General features: G+C 55.5%; 1 protein-coding gene across 4 annotated transcripts; it reads right to left on the bottom strand.

Annotated features, from left to right (window-relative positions):
* Positions 1 to 7,849: 7,849 nt before the first annotated feature.
* On the bottom strand, positions 7,850 to 22,716 carry Kctd15 (potassium channel tetramerization domain containing 15). Of its 4 annotated transcripts, none has more exons than XM_045155219.1 (7): positions 22,688 to 22,716; positions 20,921 to 21,034; positions 19,272 to 19,417; positions 18,443 to 18,618; positions 13,385 to 13,529; positions 10,441 to 10,746; positions 7,850 to 9,274 (listed from the first exon to the last, which is right to left on the bottom strand). In XM_045155219.1, exons 3-7 carry the CDS (start codon positions 19,326 to 19,328, stop codon positions 9,116 to 9,118), a joined length of 843 nt encoding a protein of 280 aa, XP_045011154.1. In that variant the 5' UTR covers positions 19,329 to 19,417; positions 20,921 to 21,034; positions 22,688 to 22,716; the 3' UTR covers positions 7,850 to 9,115. The 4 variants fall into 4 exon arrangements, with proteins under 4 accessions (XP_045011154.1, XP_045011156.1, XP_045011155.1 ...); XM_045155221.1 differs by having other exon boundaries at positions 19,272 to 19,355; positions 22,688 to 22,705; XM_045155220.1 differs by lacking the exon at positions 22,688 to 22,716 and adding an exon at positions 20,330 to 20,465 and having other exon boundaries at positions 19,272 to 19,355.
* Between the last annotated feature and the right edge of the window lie 1,488 nt (positions 22,717 to 24,204).

Raw genomic sequence — 24,204 nt, forward strand, 5'->3', positions numbered from 1 at the left:
GAAATGGGGGTGTGTCCGCGTCCAAAAGGGCGTGGCCCGCGTCCAGCGCGGCGGTGGGAGGTGGGGGATTGGACACCTACCCACCCCAAACCACAGCCACTTCGGGAGCCCTGGACCCGGGCCAGGACCCTGAGGAGTAAGCTCTGGTGACATTCTACACCGCTCAGCCCTCCCGGCTCCAGCCGTGGCTGGTGGCACACACTTGCTGCTCACCCCGCCAGGACCTGGACCTGCGTGGCCTCTGCTGTGTCCTGTGGACAGCACGGAGCATCCTCCTCCGGGGCCCCAGAGCTGGTGTGTCCTTGCCTTCCTGGACTTCTTCCTTGGCTCCTGAACATTTTTTTGCCCTAGTTCCTGATTCTTGGTTTGATTTTTTTTTTGAGAATGATTTCACTCTGTAAGCCCAGGCTGGCCCAGAGCTACTGGCAATCCATCTGATTTGCTCGTTTTATAATCTTTTTAAATTATTTTATTTTATGTATTAGAGAGAGAGAGATAGAAAGAGGAACAAGCCGGGCATTGTGGCGCACGTCTTTAATCCCAGCACTGGGAAGGCAGAGGTAGGAGGATCGTCTTGAGTTTGAGGCCACCCTGAGACTACCTAGTGAATTCCAGGTCAGCCTGGACCAGAGTGAGACCCTACCTCGAAAAACCAAAAAGAAAAAGAAAGAAAGAAAGAGGAACGGGGGGGGGGGGGGGGGGGGGGAGAGAATGGGTGTGCCAGGGCCTCCAGCCACTGCAAACGAACTCCAGACACATGCACCACCTTGTTAATCTGGCTCTACGTGGGTCCTGGGGAATCGAACCTGGGTCCTTTGGTTTTGCAGTCAAACACCTCAACCGCCAAGCCATCTCTCCAGCCCTGCTTTATAATTTCTGTTTAAGGTGGACCCTAGGAGTCAGGCTCTGATGATGGCTGTTATTCCTCAGTCATGGCTCTGGGCCACAGAGCAGCATTATCCCCAATGGCCTGGAGACAAAGGACAGCTATCAGGACTGGCTGTTCTGAGTAATGAAAATAAAGACAAAAATCCAACCTGGAGCCTTTCTCCTATGTGTCTCCCCTTGGGACAGTGCTTGCCTCTTTCTCCGGGTATCTCATTAGAATTTCAGAGAGGTGGGGTTTGATCCTATAAAGGCCTCAAGACCCAAGAGATTGGCAGCTCTCCATGCGAATGGAATTCGGGTAATCCAGGTTGGGTATAATGACCAACTTGGAAGCTATGGTATGGTTTTTCTTCTTCATCGCTTTACAGAGCCTCCAATAACCTATCGAAAATAAACAATCCTGTGGATAAGCAGGTGTCTTCTCTTTACGCAACCAACGTGGCCAGCGTAGGCTGCCCAGCAGCGCACAGCTCCTGCCCTCCCGCCGGCTGAGAAGTGTGTTCATGCTTTCTGTAGCTGAGAAAAGAAACCAACAGGGAACAATTCATTTTGGCTCAAAGTTTCAGAAGTTTCAGTCCGCGGTTGTTTGGGCCTGTGGTGGGCAGAGTGCTGTGTGGTGTCGTGGTGGAGCATGCACGGTGGGGCCGACAAGGCAATGACGGAGCAGAGAGAGGAGCGTGGTCACCTCATGGCCACCAGGAAGCAAAGCGAATGAGAGCAGAAGGGTAGAGGGACAAGGTCATCCTTCAAAGCCATGCTCACAGGGACCTACTTCTTCCAACCAATCCCCACCTCCCATTCAGCTACGAATCCACCAATGGACTGATGCATTGATAAGGTCAGCACCCTTGTGATCCAATCATTTTCCACAGCACCACCAGCTGGGGGCCACGCATTCAACCTGTGAGCCTCTAGAGAGGACGCTTCAAATCCAAACCGTAACAGGGAGATAAGGACATTGGCAGTAGAGATCTTTTGAGAACAAGTCCAAATGTTCCAATACCTTGGCCAAATCCTAACCAATACATCCTTCCGGTGGGAGGAGGAGCTGGTGGTAGAAGTGCTGGAAATAGAAACACATGAACCGGTGTGGCGCACGCCTTTAATCCCAGCACTTGGGAGGCAGAAGTAGGAGGATCTCCAGGAATTTGAGGCCGCCCTGAGACTACATAGTGAATTCCAGGTCAGCCTGGGCTAGCGTGAGACCCCCACCTCAATAAAAGAGAAAAGGAAAAAAAAACACAGGGCCTCCTATTGGGGGATGAACATCTACCAATGGGCATCCATCCCTTGGGTGCACATCCTCAGAGTGGCACTTAATCGTGAGGCTCCCATTTGGCCTGCGGTTCTGAAGTTGGGGTCTCAACAGTGGAGCAGGCAGGTACTCTGTTTGCTCAGCTTTGGGGCATGTGGGGAAAGAGCCATCAGCCAGGGTTCCCACAGCAGACCTAGGGGTTAGCCTGGCTGGGGGCCGGGGGGGGGGGGTTCTGCTTACTTTATGTCACTGTAACCAAGTACCTGACAGAAGGAACGAAGGAGGAGAGGCATGGCAGAGATGGTCCATCGTGGTGGCTGAGGCCTGGCAATGGCAGCTTGTGGCTTGTACTGACCCTCACATCTAGGCAGACCAGGGAAGAAGAAGAGCTCTGCTGCAAGCAGGAGCAGCCAGAGCCCCCAAGGTGCACCCCCCACCAGCCCACCGTGACCCACCTCCCCAGCTAGGTCACACCTCCCAGACAGGGCCTCACGCTAGGGACCGAATGTTCAGACACATGCGCCTACAGGGGACGCTTCATATCCAAACGTTCACCCTGGGCATGGGTGGGCCTCGGCCTGGGGTCTCTCTTCTACTGAAAGCTCAGGGTCATGGGGGGGCCACTGACTGCGAGGTCCTGTGGGAATGGGGTGACACCCCTGGTCAGTTCTCCTTTGCTGACCCTCAGCCTTTGGAGTTGAGTTAGCTTTGGACGACCAGAGAGCTCTGAGGACATCGTGCCAGCCCGCTCCTGGAAGGAAGCTGCTCTCATGTGTCTTTGTCTTGTTCCACACAGACTGCTTCCTGAGTCCTCCAGAGGATCTCGGGGTTCCTAGAAAGTGTCACCAGGATGTGCTGTAGCACAAGGGATTCTGGTGATAATCTCTCTTTGCCTTTCTTGTCCCAGTTGGTGAATTTAGCCATTTTATCCAAACACAGCTGATACTTAAGTTTTCTCTGAGCAAGTGCCCTTGACTCTCTTCCTCAGATCTGGACGAGGTTGGGCAGGGAGATGGTCTCGGGCTTCTTGTTGGACATCATGGCTTTGTCCTTGTAGGTTTCCTTGGATACTGACAACAAACAAAAGTTGTCTGACGAGAACTCTCATACCGATAGTAGGCAAGCGTGTCTGTAGACAAACACGCAGTGAAGCCATTCCTTGCCAGGCATGGTGGTGCATGCCTGCAGCCCCAGCACCTGGGAAGGAGGGGACTGCGAATTTGAGGGCAATCTGGGCTGCATAGCGAGTTCCAGGCCAGCCTAGGCTAGCTACATGGTGAGACCCCATCTCAAAACAAAACAACAACAAAGAAAAACCTTCCTTTACTTTTAGTCAAGTTTAAGGGCATCTCTTTGTAGAGTGTCTAAAAACCTGTGGTAGTGATCACACTTGGCTTTGACCCTATGTTACTAACTCCAAGTCAAAGCCCTCCCATCAAGGGTGAGTCAGCTTCTGAGGCCCCAGTTTCTGTGTGGGGGAAAGCCCTCTTTTTCTTTTTTTTTAAAAAATGTTTTAGGGCTGGAGAGCTGGATTACTGGTTAAGGCACTTGCCTACGAAGCTGAAGGACCAAGTTTCGATTCTCCCGGTCCCACGTAAGCCAGATGCATGTAGTGGTGCATGCATCTGGAGTTCGTTTGCAGTGGCTGGAGGCCCTGGCACACCCATTCTCGCTCACTCTCTATCTCTCTCTCCCTCTAATAAATAAATAAGTAAAAATAAAAACATATTTTAAAAAACGTTTTATTCAAGGAGAGAGAGTTGTGCCAGAGTCTCTTGCTCTTGCAAATGAACTCTAGTCATGTGCATCTGGCTTTCCATGGGTGCTGGGGAACTGAACCCATGCCATCAGGCTTTCAAGCCAGCACCTCTAATCACTGAGCTGTGTCTCTGGCACAAGCCCTCCCTCATAAGAAAGCTCCTACTTGAGGTGAGGAGATGTGCACAGAGGAGCCTGCCGTGTCCTCATCCCACGAGACAAGACCTGTATTATGTGGCTGCCTGAGCGTTGTGACTCGACACCTTTGCCCACCTTCCTTGAGTGACATGGCCACCATTGTCATCACTCTGTGCTGTACCCATACAATGCCTGTGGCGGCCCAGACGTCCGGCTAGAGGCCTGCGGCTGTCATCAGTTGTCCCTCTAGTTCTGCCAGGAGCCCTACATTGTTTGGAACCAACTGCCCTGAACACCCCCTGACCACTCTCATGTCTGTGCTCATGCCCACCTTATTCCCCAACCTGGAGACGCTCCAGGGTTAGGTGCCCTTCGAGGCCAGCGCAAGTGTTCCTCTGTGTCCAGACTAATGGAGGTCGGGGGGGGTGATGGGGTAGGACCACCTTGGCATACAGAGAGCATTCTCTGGGGAGCACCGATGGAGGCAAGTTCAGTCAATTTCAAGTCTTCTCTTCGTTAGGGCTTAACTGGCGTCTCCCCCATTCTCAAAGCCATACTTTTTGGGTCACACAATACCATGAATTACTTTTCTTGTTGCTATGACTAATTGCATCACATAAGCAACTCAAGGGAGGAAGGAGTTGTCTATTTTGGCTTACGGTTCCGAAGGTATGGTCTGTCGTGGTGGAGAAGGCACGGCAGCTGGGGCCGTGGAGCCTGCGCTGTGGCTTGTTACATGGAGCTGAGATGCAAAGAGCTCAGGTTAGACCGGGGATCACCTCACCTACACCTTGGGGCCGCTTCACCCAGTGAGGCACCATGCCCCACAGCTTCCCGAAGCAGCACCAGCCACTGCGGGGAGATCATGCGCTCAAACGCATGATCCCGTTGGGGAGCATTCAAACTCAAGTCATAACACAGGAATCAAGACACCATGTGTCGGTGACCACTGGGGTGACTAGAAACTCACTGAAGTGTTGAGAAGTGACAGTGGAGTGTTCAGTACGGAGACCTCCCTATCTCACCCTCCAAGGCACAGGGACCATTGCAGAAGAGGTGAGAGAAAGAGCGTAAGAGTGAAAGGAAGGGGAGGAGAGCTTACAACACTGTCCTCCAGACGCAGAGCGGCCGTGAGTTCATGGCCTCGCAGAGGCTGCCATTGCCTACACCAGGCCTGCGTAATAGGAGGGGTGGGAATCAACACCAGGAGAGAACAGAGACTGGCTGGAAGAAGTGACTCACTCAGTGAGGGGGAGAAGGAAGGGTGGTGGGAAGGTCACGGTATATTGCTTATATGGGTGGAAGGTGTCAAGAAAAAGTTTAAAAAGTAGAAAAATATATAGAAAAGGCCCACTACACCCCAAGCCTACGGTTGGGATGTAGGTGCCAGAGGATATGCCACTTGCTCTGGGGTCTGCCAGCAAAGTATTGGGGATACCATGCACCCGCTGAGCATCTGATTCTCACCAGGATCCTCAGAGCCAGTCACTGTGTGATTGGAACATGAGATCCACACTCAAGGTTCTCTTTAGAACCCAAGCCAGAGAACCTTCTGGCAGCTGCCTCAGTGGACAAAAGCACGAGAAGGGTGTGTAATTTATAAAATATTCTTTATTTATTCCAAGGAACACAGTCAAGTAATAGCTTTAAAAACACACTTTTCAAAAGATTATGACTCGTGTCGTGGCTTGGCTTTGAGTCCACGTGAGTGGGGGACAGTGGTGGGGGCCACCAGCTGTGGCCATGTCTGGCTGTACAGTGGCAGAGATTTGGTGGGATGAGGTTCTGTCCCAGCTCTCCGTCCAGTTGCTTATAACCAAGAACTGTTGGTTCTGAGGTTTGTGGAAGAGCAGAAGTAATGATTTTGCTAGCATTTCAGGAATCCTGTTTTCCAGGAAGTATAAATAGGATGGAAGAATGGGTAACATGTACTGGTGTTTAGGAGTAGGGTATTTATGATGCTAGTATTTCTATGGGAAGATAGTATTTCCCTGCAAATTCAGAAATTCCTCAGTGGATGTAAACATCGTGCTTTTTGCTGGCTGCTTTGTGGAGTTACTAGTATTGAACCCAGGGCCTGTTCCTGTTTGGCAAGCACTCCTGCGCGGACTACATCTCCAGTCCTCGTTCTACTTCTTAGTTTTGAAGACAGTGTTAGGGTTACCTGAGCTAGCCTTGAGCCCATCCTACTTCCCAAACTGGCCTTGGGCTTGTGACCTGTTTTAGCTTCCCAAGTAGCTGAGATTATAGACCTGTGTAAAATCAAGCTTCTTGATTTTATTTAGTAAGGTCATGTTTTCTCCCTCTTCATTCTTCTCTCTCTCTCTCTCTCTCTCTTTTTTTTCCTGAGGCAGGATCTCACTTTAGTCCAGGCTGACCAGGAACTCACTCTGTAGCTCCAGGCTGGCCTCAAACAGTGATCCTCCAACCTCAGCCTCCTGGGTGCTGGGATTAAAGGCATGTGCAACCATACCAGGTCTTCATTCTCTCTCTCTCTTTTTTTTTTTTTTTCAAAGACAGAGTCTCATTAAGCCCAGGCTAGCTTCAAACTTGGCTTAGGTATCTGAGAATGACCTTGAATTCCGACCACAGGTGTCCACTACCACACCAGGTTTCTGCTTTTGCACAAGATAGCTTGAGGACTAGAGAACCTCCACCCGTCATGGCCCGCGCTAGCTATCCTGCCTGAAGATCCCACACACACGCACTGGGTGTTTTCACAAGACTTCCTGTTAATCCACACCGCGCTTTCTCCTCCTCACAGGCACCTGCCCAATGCCAACATGCAGATGTGCCAACTGTAGGCGCATTGTTAAGCAGAGAAGCCCGGAAAATCTGTCCAGCCAATTAGAGTATGGTGAGATGGCACCTCTGTGGCCTCAGTCTGACGGCCTATGCTCCTGAGCTCCGAAGCGGGTGGAAGCTGGTGGCCCTTGGCAGGAATGTAAACGTGTCCTCATGGGTTTGAGCATAGAGCTTCGAGGAAAAACACAAAAAGGCTCATTAAAATTGGAAGTGTGTGACATGTTCAAACTCCCTCCTCTGGACAGGGACACACTGCAGTCCAGTCACACTGGCTGTACGACTCTGACCCTGGGCTGGCCTGTGACATGCAGCGCCACCATCTAACACCACCGCGTGGGATCGTAAAAGGAACCCGGAACCCGGCTTGCTGGAGCACACCTGTAATCCCAGCACCTGGGGGGCTGAGGCAGGGAGTTTGATGCCAACCTGGGGTACACGAGTTCCTTGCAAAGCAAGATCCAGTCTCCAAATAAAAACAAGATTAAACAAGACCAGGTGTGGTGGCACACGCCTTTAATCCCAGCACTTGGGAGGCAGAGGTAGGAGGATCGCAGTGAGTTCGAGACCACCCTGAGACTACATAGTGAATTCCAGGTCAGCCTGAGCCAGAGTGAGACCCTACCTCGAAAAACCAAAAAAAAAAAACCAAAAAAAAAAAAAACAAAAAAAAAAACAAACAATAAAAAAATCAGCTCCAACTAAAACACAGTGAGAAAGACCAAACATTTAAGTCTGCGTTCAGAGCCCCTCCTACCATTCCGTTTCCATCTGATTAGGGACTAGGTGTCAGCATTTAGAATCTGTTCTGCCCAGGGAACCCCAGAAGCAGGGAAGAAACACCAAAAATACAGGAAATGGCAACACGGCAGCAAGCCTGTGCCTCTGCCTCTGCCCCCCACCCCCGCAGCTTCTTCCCAGAGCGCTAGGGAGGAGCCCTGAACCCTCCCTGCCGAAGGTCAGGTTCGCGAGCTCCAGCCGCTGCCCCTGCACAGGACAGAGCCTCCGTTTTGCTTTACAGTGTCCTTTATGACATGAACTGGGAACGCAATGTGTTTACACAAACACACGACAATTGTACATCAGCATCTTTACAATATTAAAGGAGTCATATACAAGTCTACAGGCATTATACACAAGGGGGTGCTGGCTAGGGTGCCCCACCCACCAGTTCTCTGCGGTCTTCCCATTTAGGAGAAGCCAACACATGGGGAAACGTGACAAGGCCAGGGGTGTCCATGTTGGAGCCCGTGTCCTGGGCAGCAGACGACCCCCAACCCCAGGGCCAGTCCTCATGAGAGTCTTGGGTCAAGAGCACTAGATAAGCCTGGGTCTGGGCCTTATTGACAGGCTAGTTTAATAAATTTAATTAAAACCCAGTGTGCATTTGAGTGTAGGAAAAGTGGAGCTGGAGGTGGCTCCCTGAGCTGGGGACCCAGACGGGTTGCTGCTGACAGATGGGTCCCTTGGTGGGGGAGGCCATTCCTGAGGTACGATGTGGCCCCATGCTGGCTGGATGGGTGGAGACTTCTCCAAAAGCCCAGATGTGAGCACACGAGGAGGTTGGGATTGGAAGCCCCTGGACAGTGGGGAGTCATATACCAAGTGAAGTCTGAGCCCTGGGTGCCACGTAGGTCTCAGATAAAGGTCACAGAGCCATCCCCCCAGTTGCCCTGCTCCCTGGGGACCCGTTCCATCTGCCGCAGCGCTGCCACCACCATCGCTGTCCCCAGAGCCCCAGCTCTGCGGGCACCTGGGCCTGAGCACCGGCAGCTCATCTACCACGAGGCCGGCTGCACGTCCGCCGGAGACCTGAGCACCAGGCGATGTAGCAGGCTCCTTGCTGGTCTCACTGACTTGTACAGTGGCAGTTTCTTCCATCCTCAATACTGTAGAAAAATAAGCCATCTCGGATGCAAGGAGACCTGCCAGAGTCTTCCACATGAGGAGAAGGACAAGAGCCCCCCGTGGAGGACGCCGCACTGGGCGCGGCCAGGGAGCCAAAGAGCTGGAAAGTCGGGGGCAGCGTTGCAGCATCTCTGGGTCACATCACTGGTCCTTCAGCGGGCATGCCCCCAGCATCCCCTGTTCTGTTGCCATGACACCTGGTGCTCCCTGGCCCAGCTTTGGACCCTCCTGCCCCACATCCAGTCAGGTGCCTAACTGCTAAGCACGCACAGATGGGACGCCTCAGCACTATTTCCAGGTTCCTGGTGTGTGTGTGGGGGCGCGAACCCAGGGGTGAAGGGCCTCAGGTGGGTACCGCGGCAGGGCCTAGTCCAGGGGCTCCTGCTTTATCCGGACGGCGGTTGGGGTGGGCTGCGGTCGCCGCTCCTCCCGGCAAAGCACATACTCGCTGAACTGAGAGGAGTCCACGCCACCCCCGCACGATGCGGCCACGCCGAAACCCCTCTGGAACAGCCTCTCCAGGACCTGGGGGGCGGGCGGGGGGGAGGAAAGGGGTCAGCGGTGCCCAGCTGGACAAGCTACCCTCTCCTTCTGAGGTCAGTGCCGTACCACCAGTTGGACGGCCCCTCAACTTATCTGACCCGGGTGAGCGGTCACTCCCCCACCCGGGGTGTCACCCTTTGCCTTCAGGGGTGCAGAGTCAAGATTTGAAGAAGCAAAAAGAGCCTTTGGGACCCTTCCTTGCCTCCAGGGTTCCCCAGGCACCCCCTGTCTGTCTCTTGCCCTAATAATGGAGTGTCCCTGTCCCTTAGCCTCGGGCTAGCCACCTGCTTCCTAGAGCTGAGTCCCAGATGGCTTAAGGCCTGAGGGTTCATCAGCTCAAAGGAGCTCTGGGTAGAGGAAAAGAGGGGGGACCTCAGTGTGTTTTTCTGTAGGCCTCCACGTCCACATGAGTTTGTGTCTGTGAGGGTGGGGGTTGGACGCTGTCTTACACTTCATTTTAATCAATAGCTTGTACAGTTGCGAAGGGGGTAACCTTTCCCCACAAAGCTCTTTCTACTCTGAGCCCCCAACTTTTTAAAAAATATTTTACTTATTTATTAGAGAGAGAGGGAGAGAGAGAGAGAGAGGAAGAGGCAGAGAGAAAGAGGGAACGGGCACGCCAGGGCCTCCAGCCACTGCAAAGGAACTCCAGATGCATGTGCCCCCTTGTGCATCTGGCTGATGTGGGTCCTGGGGAATCGAACAGGGGTCCTTGGGCTTCGCAGGCAAATGCCTTAACCGCTCAGCCATTCAAAATCAAGAAGCGTCCTGGGCAGTGACCTTCAAGTGACAGTGACCTTCAAGCCAGCTGCGTAGGGAAGGGACCAGGTTCCAAGGCCTCTTTTGGTGCCTGGGTTTAATTTAATCCAAAGTCAGATTCTGGTTGAAAATATTCTGGGCCATTTTTATAGAACACCTTTTTTTGGGGGGGGGGAGAAAGTACAGATCAATTTTTTTAAGTCCCTACCCGAGGCGCCATCATTTAATTATGAGTAGGACATAAATTATGCATCAACACATTGTTGCCTTTTCTGTAAGGGCTTCACCAATTCAGGGACCGTGCCTCCTTCCAGCTCGCTCCCTGTGCCTCGGGAGGGCTCCAGGGAGGCGGCAGGAGGGGAGGCGACGTGGCGGCCCGTCTTCCTCACCTGCACTGAGTTGAGCCGGCAGTAGCCGTTGAGCGGGAAGCGGATGACGTGCGTGGGGTCCTGGTTCCAGCCGGCGTTGACAGAGTTACACATAACGTCCCCGGTCTCAGGGAAGACCTCCTCAATGAGAGCTTTCTCACCACTGAGCGCGATGCGCTCGCCCAGGTCGGGGGTGACCCGCACCACCAGGCAGTCGCAGGCCCGGCTGCGACGGCGCTGCTCCTGCTCTTGCTGCCAGCGCTCCAGCTCCCGCACCATGGGCTGCAGCTGGTAGTAACGGGCCTCCTCGTACAGCAGGCTGAAGTCCTGCGGACATGCGCACACACTGTCAGCTTGTGGGAGCCAGAAGCAGTCCCATCTGGGTGCCTCTTTCCAGCTGTGAAGGTGGGGGAAGAGGGTCATGGGGACTGTGACTCCCAGGGCACAGAGTGGACTGGGACAGATGAGCAAACGAGGTTCTGAAGAACGTGTTCCCAGCACAGAGGGCGTCGGAGCGGGCTGCCGTGCACCTGCTCCGGTCTACCCGGCCCTTCCATGTGGCTCCAAGCCCTGGGTGGCGGAGAGAAGGCTCCCGAGTCCAGGGAGCTCCTCTCTCAGACATCAGGCAGGGCCCAGGGCATCGTGGCTTCAGCCAGCCTCACGCAGGATCTTCTCTGGGCAGATCCGGTTTTCCCCCATTTCAGCTTCATCGCCCACTAGCTATAAGGTCTATGAGCCTGTCCTGACCTCTGAGCCTCTTCCTCTATGAGATGAATGTAAACACTAACTCAGAGAAGCGAAGACAGAAGGACGCAAAGTCTGCCAAGGCCCTGTCCATGCCCACGTAGGCTCAGAGTACAGTGAGATGCTCTGCCTCAGCCTCCCCAGCGCTGACTTTACAGGTGTGAGACTCCAACACTGGCCCTGTGCCCAAGCCAAACGCTGGCTCACTCACACCCAGTCCCAGACTGCAGTGGCCTATCATTCGTGGGTATCAGGTCTGGGGGGGTGACTCCTCCAAGATTCCTGGAGGAGAGATGAGGAAGACACACCCTCCTGGGCTTCCGCTTGCTGGCCTCAGCCTCAGAACGGCACCACAGGAAGCCCAAGTCTCAACCCCCACTCCAGGCCAATCATGGCTTGTGATGCTTCCTACCTTTCTTTTTATTTTTTATTTCTTTAATTTGTGAGGAAAGAGGGAAAGAAATGGGGAGGGAGGAGTGAGAGAGAGAGTGTAGGTATGCCAGGATCTCTGCCCACTGCAAACCAACTACAGATGCATGCAAACTTTTTGCATCTGGCTTTACATGAGTACTGGGGAATCAAGCCCAGACCAGCAAGCTTTGCAAACAAGCATCTATGTAACTGCTGAGCTAACTCCCCAGACCCCCTTCCTTCTTTTCCGAAAACAATCCTGAAGGTTCTTTTGAGGTCTCTGCTCTCCTGGCTCTCACAAGCTCTTGGGGTTTTATGTGACATCTAAATGCCAAACAACTCCATCTTTCTTCATAGCCCAGAATGTTCCATACCTGAATTTTCACTCATTAACTCAGGACTCAAACAGCAAAGCTAGGGGTTACTTTTGAGTACCTCCCGACCCCTCCCAATGCCCATTCATGTTCATCTGCAGCCTCTTCCTTGCTCCATCACCTGCCTCCACACTGGCTTCTGGCCTGGGGTTGTGGCTGCATCTGCCATTGGCCTTCGGTTCCTACCCCAAGCCTCCCTGTACCCTTCTCACACAAAGACCACTGTGCTTTTCCCAAATGGCAAATCGGATCACTTGTCCCCTACTCACCACTCTTTCAAAGCAATGTATGGTAAGTGCCAAATGCCAAGCCACCACCAACGCCCAGACATCACCTAGCAGTTTTCCCTCCCTCCCTTCTCCTGGTTCACAAGAGCCCATGTTCAAATACCTTCTATCAAGAGCAGGGGTTTTCAAGCCCTTTGCCACTCCTTGCGCTCACCAGGGTCCTCACACACATCGACCCTATTCCTCCTTCACCACCCAGCTAAGCCTGTTGCTGTCTTCTTTGTTCCCAAACCCACCCAGGCACGGTTCCCCAGTCACCTGCATAATACCCCCATTCCCATCCTTTTGTTTTCGTATTTTGAGATAACATCACACTCTGTAGCCTTGGCTGGTCTAAAACCCACTATGTAGTCCAGGTTGGCCTTAAAGTCACAGCAATCCTCCTGCCTCAGCCTCCCAAGCGCTGGCACCCCAGGCTGGACCACCATGTCTGGCACACTCTCTGGTTTCGAAGCACACCAACTTCGAGCTCTATCTTCCCACTAGACTCATCGCCACGGGGCAGGGCCCAGCGCTTCCTTCAGTGTCGCTGCATTTTCAGCCCAAGCTCAGCTGCTGCCATTTAGTCACCAAGCTGGACGAAGGACAAAAGGGCCCCAGGGCTACTGATGCTATGGTTAGCTGCAGGACGCCTCAAACAAGGAAGCAAAAAGACAGACATTCGCTGGCACAAGTCAGGCCTGCACTCCCTTCCTCCCACCGTCCTCAGAACCTTGGAGGGGCTCAGCACAGAGGCCAGGCCAGGGGCACCCGATCAGCTACTCAAGACAAGCTCATCCTGAGACCTGGGGTAACTTTTTGTTGAAACGGTGTCTATCCGGATCATCATGGTCTTTTCCCTCGTAAATTACCAACAAAGAACAGAGTTATTCATCTCTAACTTGGGCACCCAGCACCCAGCAGTCCTTAAACACGACTAACATTAACCCAAGGTAAGCGCCAAAGCTTAATTGTTGTTACACGCTGATAAATAAGCTAAAAATGTGAGAAAGCAAAATGAGTTTAGAAAAACTGATTTAGCCCTCGGCTTCATCGTTTAACTTTTTACAGTTGCCATGACAACCGTGGGTCCATTTATTAAGTCACAGCATCCCCTGTGTAATGCCACGACACGCACAGCCCAGGGGGAGCCGCGGGCTGCGGACTTACCTTGAAGTCATCTGGGAGCAGCAGTTTTGACGTCCGCAGGAAGCTCAGGATGTAGCGGAAAATTTCGCCATCGCGGTCGATGAAATAATGTTGCTTGAGACTGTCCAGGACGATAGGTTCAGTGCCGTTGAAGAGGCGGCTTATTCTGAAAACAGTGTGGGAAGGAAGGGCTGAGCCCACTGGGCTGGAGGATGAGAACCCCCGCGTGGGTCTTCTAGAGACCACGTGAAGCCTGACAGCTGTCTGCCCGCGTGGGAGGCAACCAGGTCCCCACCACACAGGGCACTGCAGAAGCCACCAGCACATGCCACACACCTCACCCACATGCATAAGGCACTGCCAGAGACACACCAGCTGTATGTACCAGTCCCGGGACACGTGCTACAGGCCTAAAAAAAATATGGCAAGACACACACAGCCACAGAAGCCAGCTGGTCACAGTTTGAACACACACCCTCAACAGACAGACCCATCCAGAAAACACACATTGGCCACTCAACATCCTAGCTGACAGCCACACACCCGGTGAGACCATGCCAACCAGACAAGATAGTCACTGTGGACACACACACTCTTCCCAGCCGACCCATGTCAATACAGCAGGTCCAGCCATCTGGCACGGGGTCACCTATCCCCTTCCTTGCAACGCACAGATCTCAGGCAGACCCAGGCAAAGAAACTCACCAGCCAATGAAAGCGACACAGAGACACAAAGCCACAAATGTCCTATAGCTGCTGGCTCAGGACGCCACAGGGAACAAACAGGTGGACAGGAGAGTTGGTGTGTGTGTGTGTGTGTGTGTGTGTGTGTGTGTGTGTGTGCCACAATGCACTTGCACACACACCACAGCACGTGAGTGTGTCACGCTCCAGGGAGGCATTCATATGCAGCACAGCATGAGCACACCTGGTAAGAGGCTGGCACCAGGAAGACAGATGCCCAGAATGGCAGTGGTCCTAGCATGCAGGGCCTACAGAATCCTGGGAGCCCCTGACGCCTCTGCCCGATGCAGAAAGGAGGAACTGGGCCTCAAAGCCCCAGCCAGTGCCTCCCTGATGTACGGTACAGCAGGTTCATACTGCGTAGGTTTGACTAAGTGCTTTGCAGACCTCAGGCTAAGCTATGGGACAACCAGGAGCCCCAAAGAGGGGCAGGGACAGCGAAGAGCTTGGGCTGGGAGCGGGAGGCAAGTCAGCAGTCTCCCCAGTGATAATGTCGCCAGACCTTCTTCAGCAGTGGGCCCGTGTGGTACCCAGTGAGACCCTGCCAAGGAGACAGCTTTCCTGTGAGCCTGGAAGAAGGGTGGCCCAGGGGGACCAGGGCCTGAGGTGACCATCAGCCCGGCCTGCACAAGTTAGGTCCTAAGCCCCTTCACTCTGCCTGAACCGGCGCCCTCCCTCCATGGATCCTCTGACAATTCCCGCAGCCACCCACACCTAGGTCTATTCCAAATCAGCCGCACCCAAGGCCCTGTGCTTATCACGGTCACGTGCACTTAGGACACACCAGCTGTCAGAAGCTCTGAGGCCTAGAGTCCCAATACTCTTCTCAGGCTTCCCATCCACACCCTCCCACGCTCTGGTGGTCACCTGTTCCTCCTCTGGGGCATGGCCTAGCCTGCCCCAGTCAAGGCTGCCTTGTGGATAGGTGTGAGCAGGTCACAACCTGTACTGGTGAGGGGTATGGAGGAGGCCCACATCCATAGAACCAAAGCTGCAGCTAAAAATAAAACTCCTCAGGGCTTCAGGCCACTGGTGACAGTGTCTCTCCCAGGACACAGGAGGGGCAGACCCAGGGGTCTACTTCCGGCCTCAGGATAAGTATGCTTGTCTCTGTGTGAACCAGTGAGGCACTCGGCACAGACCCACAGCATCCAAGCCCACCCGTGGAGCTTCAAGAGTTCCAAGGCTTGGTGACAATGTTCTCAGGGGACACACTCCTGGCTGGAAAGCCTTGCAGGTTCCATTGTCTCTTTTGAAGTCTGGGCCAGCAGAACTTGAGCATGCAGCTGTCAGAGTTAAGAGCCACCAAACATCCCAGGAGACAGATGTGACCAAGTCAGTACCGTGAAAGACTGCTGAGGTTCCGATACCAGGCTCGGGCAGGAGGAGGGCAGGACCACGTGCATAGGTGAGTCAGCAAATCCAGTGCCTCTTGGGAACTCTCCCCACCCTTCCTGGCTAGGCTCAAATGCTTTGTGTAGCAAGCAGCATGCTGAGTATGGCTGCATTCCAAGTTGCTCTGACATCAGGGCTGGCTGCGGCTCCAGAGCATCCTGTCGTCTAGAAGACTCCTGGTCTGCCCAGGTTCCAAGGCTGGCTGGGTTTCTGTTCTCTCCATGTCTCAGTGTCTGTCCCAGGACCAACGGCGGCAGGGCACCTCCTCATGGGTCAAAGGCCTGGCATAGCCCTCCCTGGCTTCGGAGCCGACCACAGACAGGAATAGGCTGGAGGAAGGTTTTTGACAATCACCCTGAAGAACTCCCTTCGCACTTTTCAGTCTTCCACAGGAGCCCCGGCCACAACCTCCTGGGTTCCATAGGCAGCTGTGTATGTCCTCGGGGAACTAGCCACCAAGGAACACTCCAAAGGAGGCTGCAGGAAGTGATGAGCCAGTTCCGTAAGTCCTCATGGAACAGACTGGTGAGTGCACACATCGGCCAGTGAGCGCACGAAGGTTCCATCCAGCCGCCGGCCGCTGGTGCACGAAGATGCCACAGCGCCGCGTCTTCTCTCTAATATTCCTTCTTTGCAAAGCCCTGACTCCAGTTTCCTAGATGGTCCAGCACACAGTGGTCTTATCCTGAGGTTCCGGCCATCTCCAAGGGGCTATGACAACAGTAGTTAAGTGACATCCAGCCACAGACCCTTGCCTCAGTTCTCTCCGCACAGACCAGAGAAACTCACCACTAGGCTCACAGCACCCAAAGTTGCCTTGACCAGCCGAAACCCAGTAGCACAGTGCTGTGGGCACCAGGGCCAGAAGGATGGGGCCCTTGACTCTCACAGTGCTGTCCAGGGTAGGACACTGTTGGCATCTAGAGCATCCCTCCTTTACGGGTGACCTCAGCACTCTTAATTCTCCACTGCCACCTAACCATCACTGGCACTACGTAAAAGATTTATCTTTCCCAGACTTGCCTCCAAAACATTTAAAATTACAACAATTCACTTGAACAAAGCAAATTAGGAATGAGAGTGGCGTACTGGGCCCTGTCCCGCAGAGCTCTGCAGCTCACATCTCAGGCCCTATATGAACCCTCATTCTGGCTGTCACACGGGCCACGAGCACCCCAGGCCTCTAGGTCTAAGCCTCAGGCCCCGTGAGCCAGAAGCCATTCAGGCAAAATGACAGATTCATCTCTTGCCCCGCCCTGATGAAGAACGCAGACTGCCACCTGTCCCAGGCACACCTAGCCAGCTGGAGGTCCCACACGCACACCACGGGGCCAGAGGGTCCTCAGTTTCCCAACTACAGAGCATACACCACTGCAAAGCAGGGTGATGGCTGAGGACAAGCCACACAGTGGCCCAGGGAGGGGACAGCATCCCTCCCCAGCACCCGCTCACAGCCACTGGAGACAAGCATGGGAAGGGCCCACCCCACTCCTTGATCCCCCAGGTCTGGGCTGTGGCTGCTCCAGAAAGGCAAATGTTGGATTTCAGGGAACACTTTTTTCCGAGGGAGTTGTGGGCAAAGAGTTTATGAATTTCACTCACAAACATCGCCAGCTGATTAAGGGATGATCTATCTTACACAATTCAGGGATGCTGCAGAAGGCAAAACTGAAATTAAATGAGCAGAATCCATCTCCTAGCCTAGACGGAATTCTGCAAGTGAGCACGCAGGCCAGAACAGTCTGCGTGGTCTAACGGCTTGTGCCCCAGCAAAGCAGCAAGTTCACAAGAGCCCCATGCCTAATATGCATCGGCACGACCTGCACCCCAAATTCTATGCCAGACACTGTATCCACTTCCAGCTTTCCCTTCTCAAGGGGCCATTCCTGCCCCACGAAGGCTCCACCTGGCCACTTCTGCACACTGCACTCCTCCAGGCTCTGAGTAACAAACCAGCAACACGGCAGCCCAGCATGCAGGCTACCCCCCCTCCCCGAGGTGAGCCCTTGGTGCCTGCCTAGGGGATTAATTAACTCCTCTTCTTATTTCAAATGTATAAAACAGGCGGTGTCCTGCGGCCTTGTCCTCGTACCGCTCAACCTTGGGCAGTCACTACTGTGCTGTGTCTGGCCAGGAGCAAGCAGTGGAGGCTCAGCAAGATGACAGTCATGTCACCTGTAGGAGACACTCAAAGAGACCAAGCCCAGCTCCACTATTCCTGTTGCTGGGCCGGTGGGGAAACCGGGAACATCTGGGAGGCAAATACCCAAGAGGCAGAGCAGGAGTCGGTGGCACCTGGCACTTTGCTCAGACTAAGTGTCAGGATGGCGCAGACAGAACGGGAGGTCCCTCCTGGGAGGAGGTGCAAACCCTCAGCCAGAGTCCCGGCCACTGACACTGAGGCACACATGTTCCAGCCCGTCCCGGGACTCCTAGTACGCCGGTGTGTCCTCCACTGAGGGAAGCCCTTACGGTCAAGTGGTGGCCACCAAGACAGACCACAGGGCAGCCTGCAGCCCGTCCTCCACGCACTTTTCAAGGCCGAGGACAGGAAACAAGTTAACTCCCTCCCTCCACACACGACCCGCACCTTGGACTTAGTATCCCTCACTCGCAAATGGTCCCCTGCCAAGGCCAGGTTTGAATTTTTTAATTTTTAAGAGGAGTCTAAAAGTGTGGGAGATTCCCCCGCCGGCTGCTGACCAGGCTCAAGCGGCGCTGGCTTTGCCACTAACGTCAGGAGCCTCACCTTGTACCACCAAGAGTGGCATCAGTGTCACAAGGCTCGGTCTGAAACAACAGGATCAGTCTCCCAGGGTCCTGAAGTCTGTGCCCTGTAGAGCATCACTGGGGGCTGCCGGGGGAGACAGGCCCACCGTGGATGCTGCACGTGTTGCCCCTGGCACCACGTGCCTGGCACTGGTAGGGCTGTGTTCTTACCTCGAGTCGGGGTACTTGGTGAGGGTGGCCAGGCTGCTGGTGTACATATGGCCGCCCACGTCGATGTGCACAGGTGCATTGGACTTGGTGAGCTGAGCTGGCAGTGGGATTCCCTGGGCAGCCAGGGGAGACACAGGCGACCGGGTGAGAGACAGCCGGGACATATTTCCTCCTTCCTAGAGATAGAAATCAAGCAAGGATAAATAAATGACCCAAGAGATTCTAAATGAATGGACAGCGTCCTCCCTTTACTGCGAGTGTGATCACAGATCTAATCAGATCACTTCTGCTGTGCCTGATCACATATTCAGCTGACAAATTATGACCACCACTGTAATTAAGTATATTTGCATCATTTTCTTCAAAGTACTGGGGGGGGGGGGAGGAGAAAGATGCTTATTAGCAATAAGAAATCAAGAAAAAAAAAAAACTCAAGGTGTCAGCCTCCAGGGGCATAAAACAAACTGCAAAATTCTAATTAAAGGTCGCAGGCTTATGTGTTACATGTGAAATATCCCCTGACAAACGAATCACCAATTTGTGAATTGGGACTCAGGGGTTTTTTGCAAGTTTGTCTCAGTAACAAGACACCTCTAAATTAGTGACTTCCGCAGCACCTAAGGCCTTGAGTTTTATACATGTAGTAAATTTCACATCAAATTAAGAGCATTTTTGTTTCAAAAAAAAAATTACATAACTATATAGGCAGTCAACAGCAATCTCTGAAATGCCGAGGTGCAGAATATGGGCATCCAGGGAGCAGGTGCCCCAGAGCAGAGGAAAGAGGGCTCCCCCCACCCCACTGATTCTGGCCACCCTGCAGGCTTACCGCGGTGCCGTGGGCGTGAAGCGAGGACCCGCTCGGCCGCTCCTTGCGGTGAGGCATCTAGGCTTCCATCCCTGCTCAGAGCATCTGTGGGAAGCAGCAACCAAGCAAGGGGCTTACTCCTCGCAGTGCTGGGCACCAGGTCTCTCCTGGAATAGAAGACACAATAGAGATGCTTCTGGGGACCCCCGCCCCCCGCGGGCATGCCAGGCAGCCCTCCCAGATTCCGCCTGCCGCTCTACACCCACCGCAGGCCTCCAAGCCACCCCATAATGACACACATACACACTCACACATGTGTTTTTTTACGCAGCCCCAGGTCTGCTAATTCACTAATGACAGTACTGAAACATGTGCTCACCATTATTGCCCTGCAATGTTTCAGAACAAATCTGATTTCCCTGGTATTTTGGGTTAGAGCCATGTTACCAAGCGTATCTCCTCTGGCATGGGGCAAAAAAAAAAAAAACAACCTTGGGGAGTGCAGTTCCCCTTCCATGGGTTGGGGAGCCCAGGACCTCCCACCTCTGTATGAAGACAGTTCGCAGCAGACAGGACCCAGAAAGAAGCCTCTTTCCCCAGGAGCCAGGGCACAGGAATGGGGAAGAGTCTCCGGGAGGCCACCTCGCCCCCTATGGCTCCCCACGCAGAAAGAACCTGTCTTTGTTTGCCTAGTGTGCACCTCCTCGGTTCTCCATAGACCCCCAGGATAGTTAGGTCTGCGCCTAATGTATTCCAGATGCCCTCAGGATCACAGGCCCATGAGGCATTTGAGAGCTGGCCAGCCGGCAATCAGCAAATGGGGCTCTCTTCCCTCCCCAGAGCTACTAAAGGGACTTTCCTGTGCGCCACAGCCACCTGAAATAAGATTGTCCCTCACAGGCCCCAGGCAGGAGGGGAGTGAAGAGGGCAGGTTCTGGCAGCACCTCCCACTGGCTTGGGGCTTGTCCCAAGGGGGAGAGGAGATTTACACTGTGAAAACACACACAGGCACGCACGCACGCACACATGCACTTCCACAAATCTAACCTGTACTTGTATGATACAGGTTTAATCCTTACAGAGCAATTGGATGGAACTCCAGGCACCCAAGGGATGCTTTTTTTTTTCCCTCTTAAACTCTAGCTTCTAAATCTGTGCCTTGAAATTCAGCATACAATTTTAAAGCATGGTCCCGAGTCCACAGAGAATCAAACCCTGAAAATGCAAGAAAGGCTCCTGTCTCTGGCTTGTTCTGCCCCCAGCGTCCTGGCAAGTTCTCTGAGCCTGTGTGGAGGGCAGCTGGGGGTTAGGTACGCCCTCACCAAGAGCGGTTCTGTCCCCTGCGTTAGGCATTCCTGAGTTCTAGAAAGCTTACAAACAAAAATCAGGTCACATCTCAAGCCAGTTCTCAGAAACCAAAACAGACCTTAGGGGTGGATCACCCAGCCCTAAAGAGCTGGCTGGGGGAGGAGTCAGTCGGGGAGGCCTGCAACAAAACTGGGAGGAATTCCCACGGAAAGTCTACCTAAGCCCTGTGCTTTCCCAGCTACCAGGAAGCAACTGAAAGTGACAGGTAATCTCCAGCACCCATCTCCCAGGCTGCCACAGCCTGTTCTCACGCTGCAGCCTCTCTCCCATAACCTGATGTTCACGGCAAACCAGAAACTCACCATTGGAAGCCCCAGGCTATACGCCTTGACCCCGAGCCTCCAGTACTCCCTAGGACAAATGCATCCGCGCCGGACCGCGACCCTCGTGCGGAGACCACTGCTGAAGTCACAAGCCTAAGAAAGTGCATGCAGTCAGCGTCACTAGTCCCCTGCACCAACACCGAGCCCTCCAACCCAAAGTCAGTCGAGGCTCTGGCTAAGCCGCCTGTTGCAGGGTCCTCCCCAGGGTCTTTGCAAACTGGCCCGGCACCGTGACCCCGCTTCTGCCAGGCGAGCTGCAGCGGCAGGAGACCCTGGTTCCTCGCCCACCCGCAGCCGGGTCCCCGCCCGCCCGCGCAGAGGGAAGTGAGGAGAATGCCACGCTCATTTACACACAGAATGACTTTGTGTCCCATTGTGCTCGCAGAGCTCAGCTCTCTGGGGGTGATTAAACTGGCTGAGCTGCGGCAGCTTGACACGATTTCACTAAATCGCTTCTTCGTGAAGTCGTTTCTCTGCTAAGCTGTTATTTTAACCATAAAAGGTAAACAGAAGGCGCCTCTCGAGTTCCCTTCAGCTCTACGCCCTGGGCTCCTAGCCCCGGGGCGACAGTGCCAAGGGCCCGCAGGACAGCCCAGGGGGTGAACCGGGAGGCACGCGGGCGGGCGGGCCACCTGGTGCGCGCCGGCACCCCGCCACCACCAGGCCCGCGGGCCCGTGTGAACTTGGGGAGCCTGCTGAGCCGAAGCCCGGGGAGTCGCGGGGCGGGGTGGCCAAGGTGGCACCCGAAGTGCCCAGTTAGGAAGAGGGGTGCGGCGGCGGCAGCGGGGATAAAGTTAAATCAAGAAGCAAGACACTCAGAAACCACAGATGGAAAGCTCGCCTAATTAAGGACGTAAAAGCGCTTTTGTTCTCAAAGTTTATTGTTGCCAGGATTTACCAAAAAAAAAAAAAAATCAATTGAAACTAATGCTGTTAATTCACTCGTGCAGTTAAAATTCCTTCATGCACCGGAGTGAAAACTTGAAGGTTTCATCTCTCTGCAGTCTGCGGCGGCGCGGGGTGGGAGGGTGCGGGTGTCCGCGTCCACATAAGGGGTGGCGGGTGGGACAGCTGGGTCTGGAGCCGGATGAGAATCGAGTTTCCACGGGGCTCACTCCAGGCCCTGCACCCCGCGCGCCTGGGACGACCACCAGCGCGCCAGGTCGTCCCCCCCTCAGCTCCCGCCTGGTTTAGGACTCGTGGGGTGGGCGTCAGAGGACGAACCTCTGTCCCGTTAGAGACTCCCCCCTCCCCACACCTTTTCTCCGATTTGGGCGCCAAGCCGGGTAACCCTGTGCATCCAGAAACCCCAGCTGCGTGGAGCCCCGTTTCTGACTCCGGAAACTCGTCGGCTCTGCAGGGCGCTCGGCCCGACACAGTGACCGGGAGTGTGGGGATCTGGACGCACGCACACGCGCGCGCGCGCGCACACACGCGCACACACACACACACGAGCGCACCAGGAAGCTCGGAGCCCGGCCGAGTGGGGAGGGTCCACCGGCGGCCAGGACCAGCCCACGTGGGCAGCTTCCACCGCCGCCGCCCCCCCCCTCGCGCCAGGCCTTTGTGCCGGGCGCCCCCGCGCCGCCAGCCCCACGGCTCAGCGGAGGGACAAAAGCAACCTCCCCCCTCCCAGTCTCCCCACCCAACAAACCCAGCTCCGGACCTTACTTTCTGGGCATCTCGGCCACTTTGGGGGACAGGGGTGCGCGACGCCGAGCGGTGACCGCCCGCGATGGGGCTTACCTCGGGGAGCCGGGGCGCCGGCTGGGGCGCAGCCTCCGCCCCCCGCAGCAGCAGCAGCAGCAGCTGCCGCCGCCGCCGCCGGTGTAGGGCGACCGGGCGCGCAGCCTCGTCGCCGATGCTCGCTGCGCGGGTCGCTCCGGTCTCGTCCTGGAGTTACTTTCTCTCTCCCTCTCTCTCTCTCTCTCGCCCCCAACCCTCCCCCCACCCACCCACCCCTCCCGCCCCGGCCCCCGCTCCGCGCGGCCCCTCTCGGCTCGCCGCTGCCGGGGCCTCCCCTCCCCGCCCTCCCTTCGCCTCCTCCCTCCCCGCCGCCGCCGCCGCTCTCCGGCTACCCTCCCGCCGCTCCCACCTCCTCTCTTCCCTCCCCGCTCTCTCTTTCCCCCACGATGGCCGGAGAGGACAATCCTCCCACCACCCCCCAGCCAAAAAAAAAAAAAAAAAAAAAGCCGCCCGCAGTCCGCGCCTGGCCCACGGCCCAGCCTCCGGGACGCCCAGGGCAGCAACGATCCGGCTCGGGAGGAGCGGGGCGCGGGCGGGCGGGCGCGCGGCGACTCCCGGCTCGGGGCCCGGCGGGGCCGCGGGGCAGAGGATTAGAGTCGCAATTAGCTCCGCGCACCCGCGCTCGGCGACAAAACCGCGCCGCGTCCCTTCCTTGCGCCCGGCGATCACCACCTCCCCCCCCCCAGCCCCGCCGTCCCTGGCTCTACACGTCTCGGCCGGAGCCCGTGGCTTCCCGCCCCCAGGGGTTGGCGGGGTGGGGGCAAAAGGGGGTGCTCGGCCAGGACCCTCCCTCCCCGGAGCTCCGCGCGCCCTCGGCGGCCCTCCGCCCCCCGCCGGCCGGCCACGCGGCGCCCGGGCCTCCTCCTCCTCCTCCTCCTCCGGGCTCGGGTGGTGGTTGGGGTGGGGGGGGGGGAGCTGATTTTAATCATTGTCATTTCATCTGATGTAATATTTCCCCGGGCGCTTTCAGCTGGGCATAAATTTTCGGTTCCCAAATAAGTAACACAGGGCACGTTTCTCACATTTCTTGACTCCTCGGTTACAAAGAGGAGAGAGAGCAGCAGCCGCCGCCGTCGCCACCGAGGCGCCCCGGGGCTGGAGGCGGGACTTGGGGAGGGAGAAAGAGAGAGAGAGGGAGAGAGAGAAAGAGAGAGAGAGAGAACTGGGCTGCGAGGCGGCCGGCCGCGGCGGCAGCGGAGCCCCGGGGCCCAGGGCCGCCCCTCCCCCGTCCCGCCCGGCCCCGCTCGCGGGTCTCTCGGGGCGGCGGGGAGATGGGGATGGGGAGGGATGACCAGCACCGCCGTGACGTCTGCGGACACGCGGGGGGAGGGCGCGGGGCAGCCCGGCCCGGTCGCCCACGGTCAGACGCGCCATTTCCTGCACGCGCGCGCGATGGAGAGCGCGGGTCTCGGCCCGGGCTCCAGCGCCCCTCACCGGTGCCCGCCTCGGCTGCCCCTGTCCCCGTCCCTCCTCTTCCTCCTCCTCTTCTTCCTCGCTCACTTCCCGCCGCCTAGATA

The sequence above is a fragment of the Jaculus jaculus genome, chromosome 7 (assembly GCF_020740685.1).
Source record: "Jaculus jaculus isolate mJacJac1 chromosome 7, mJacJac1.mat.Y.cur, whole genome shotgun sequence".
NCBI classification, from domain to species: domain Eukaryota; kingdom Metazoa; phylum Chordata; class Mammalia; order Rodentia; family Dipodidae; genus Jaculus; species Jaculus jaculus.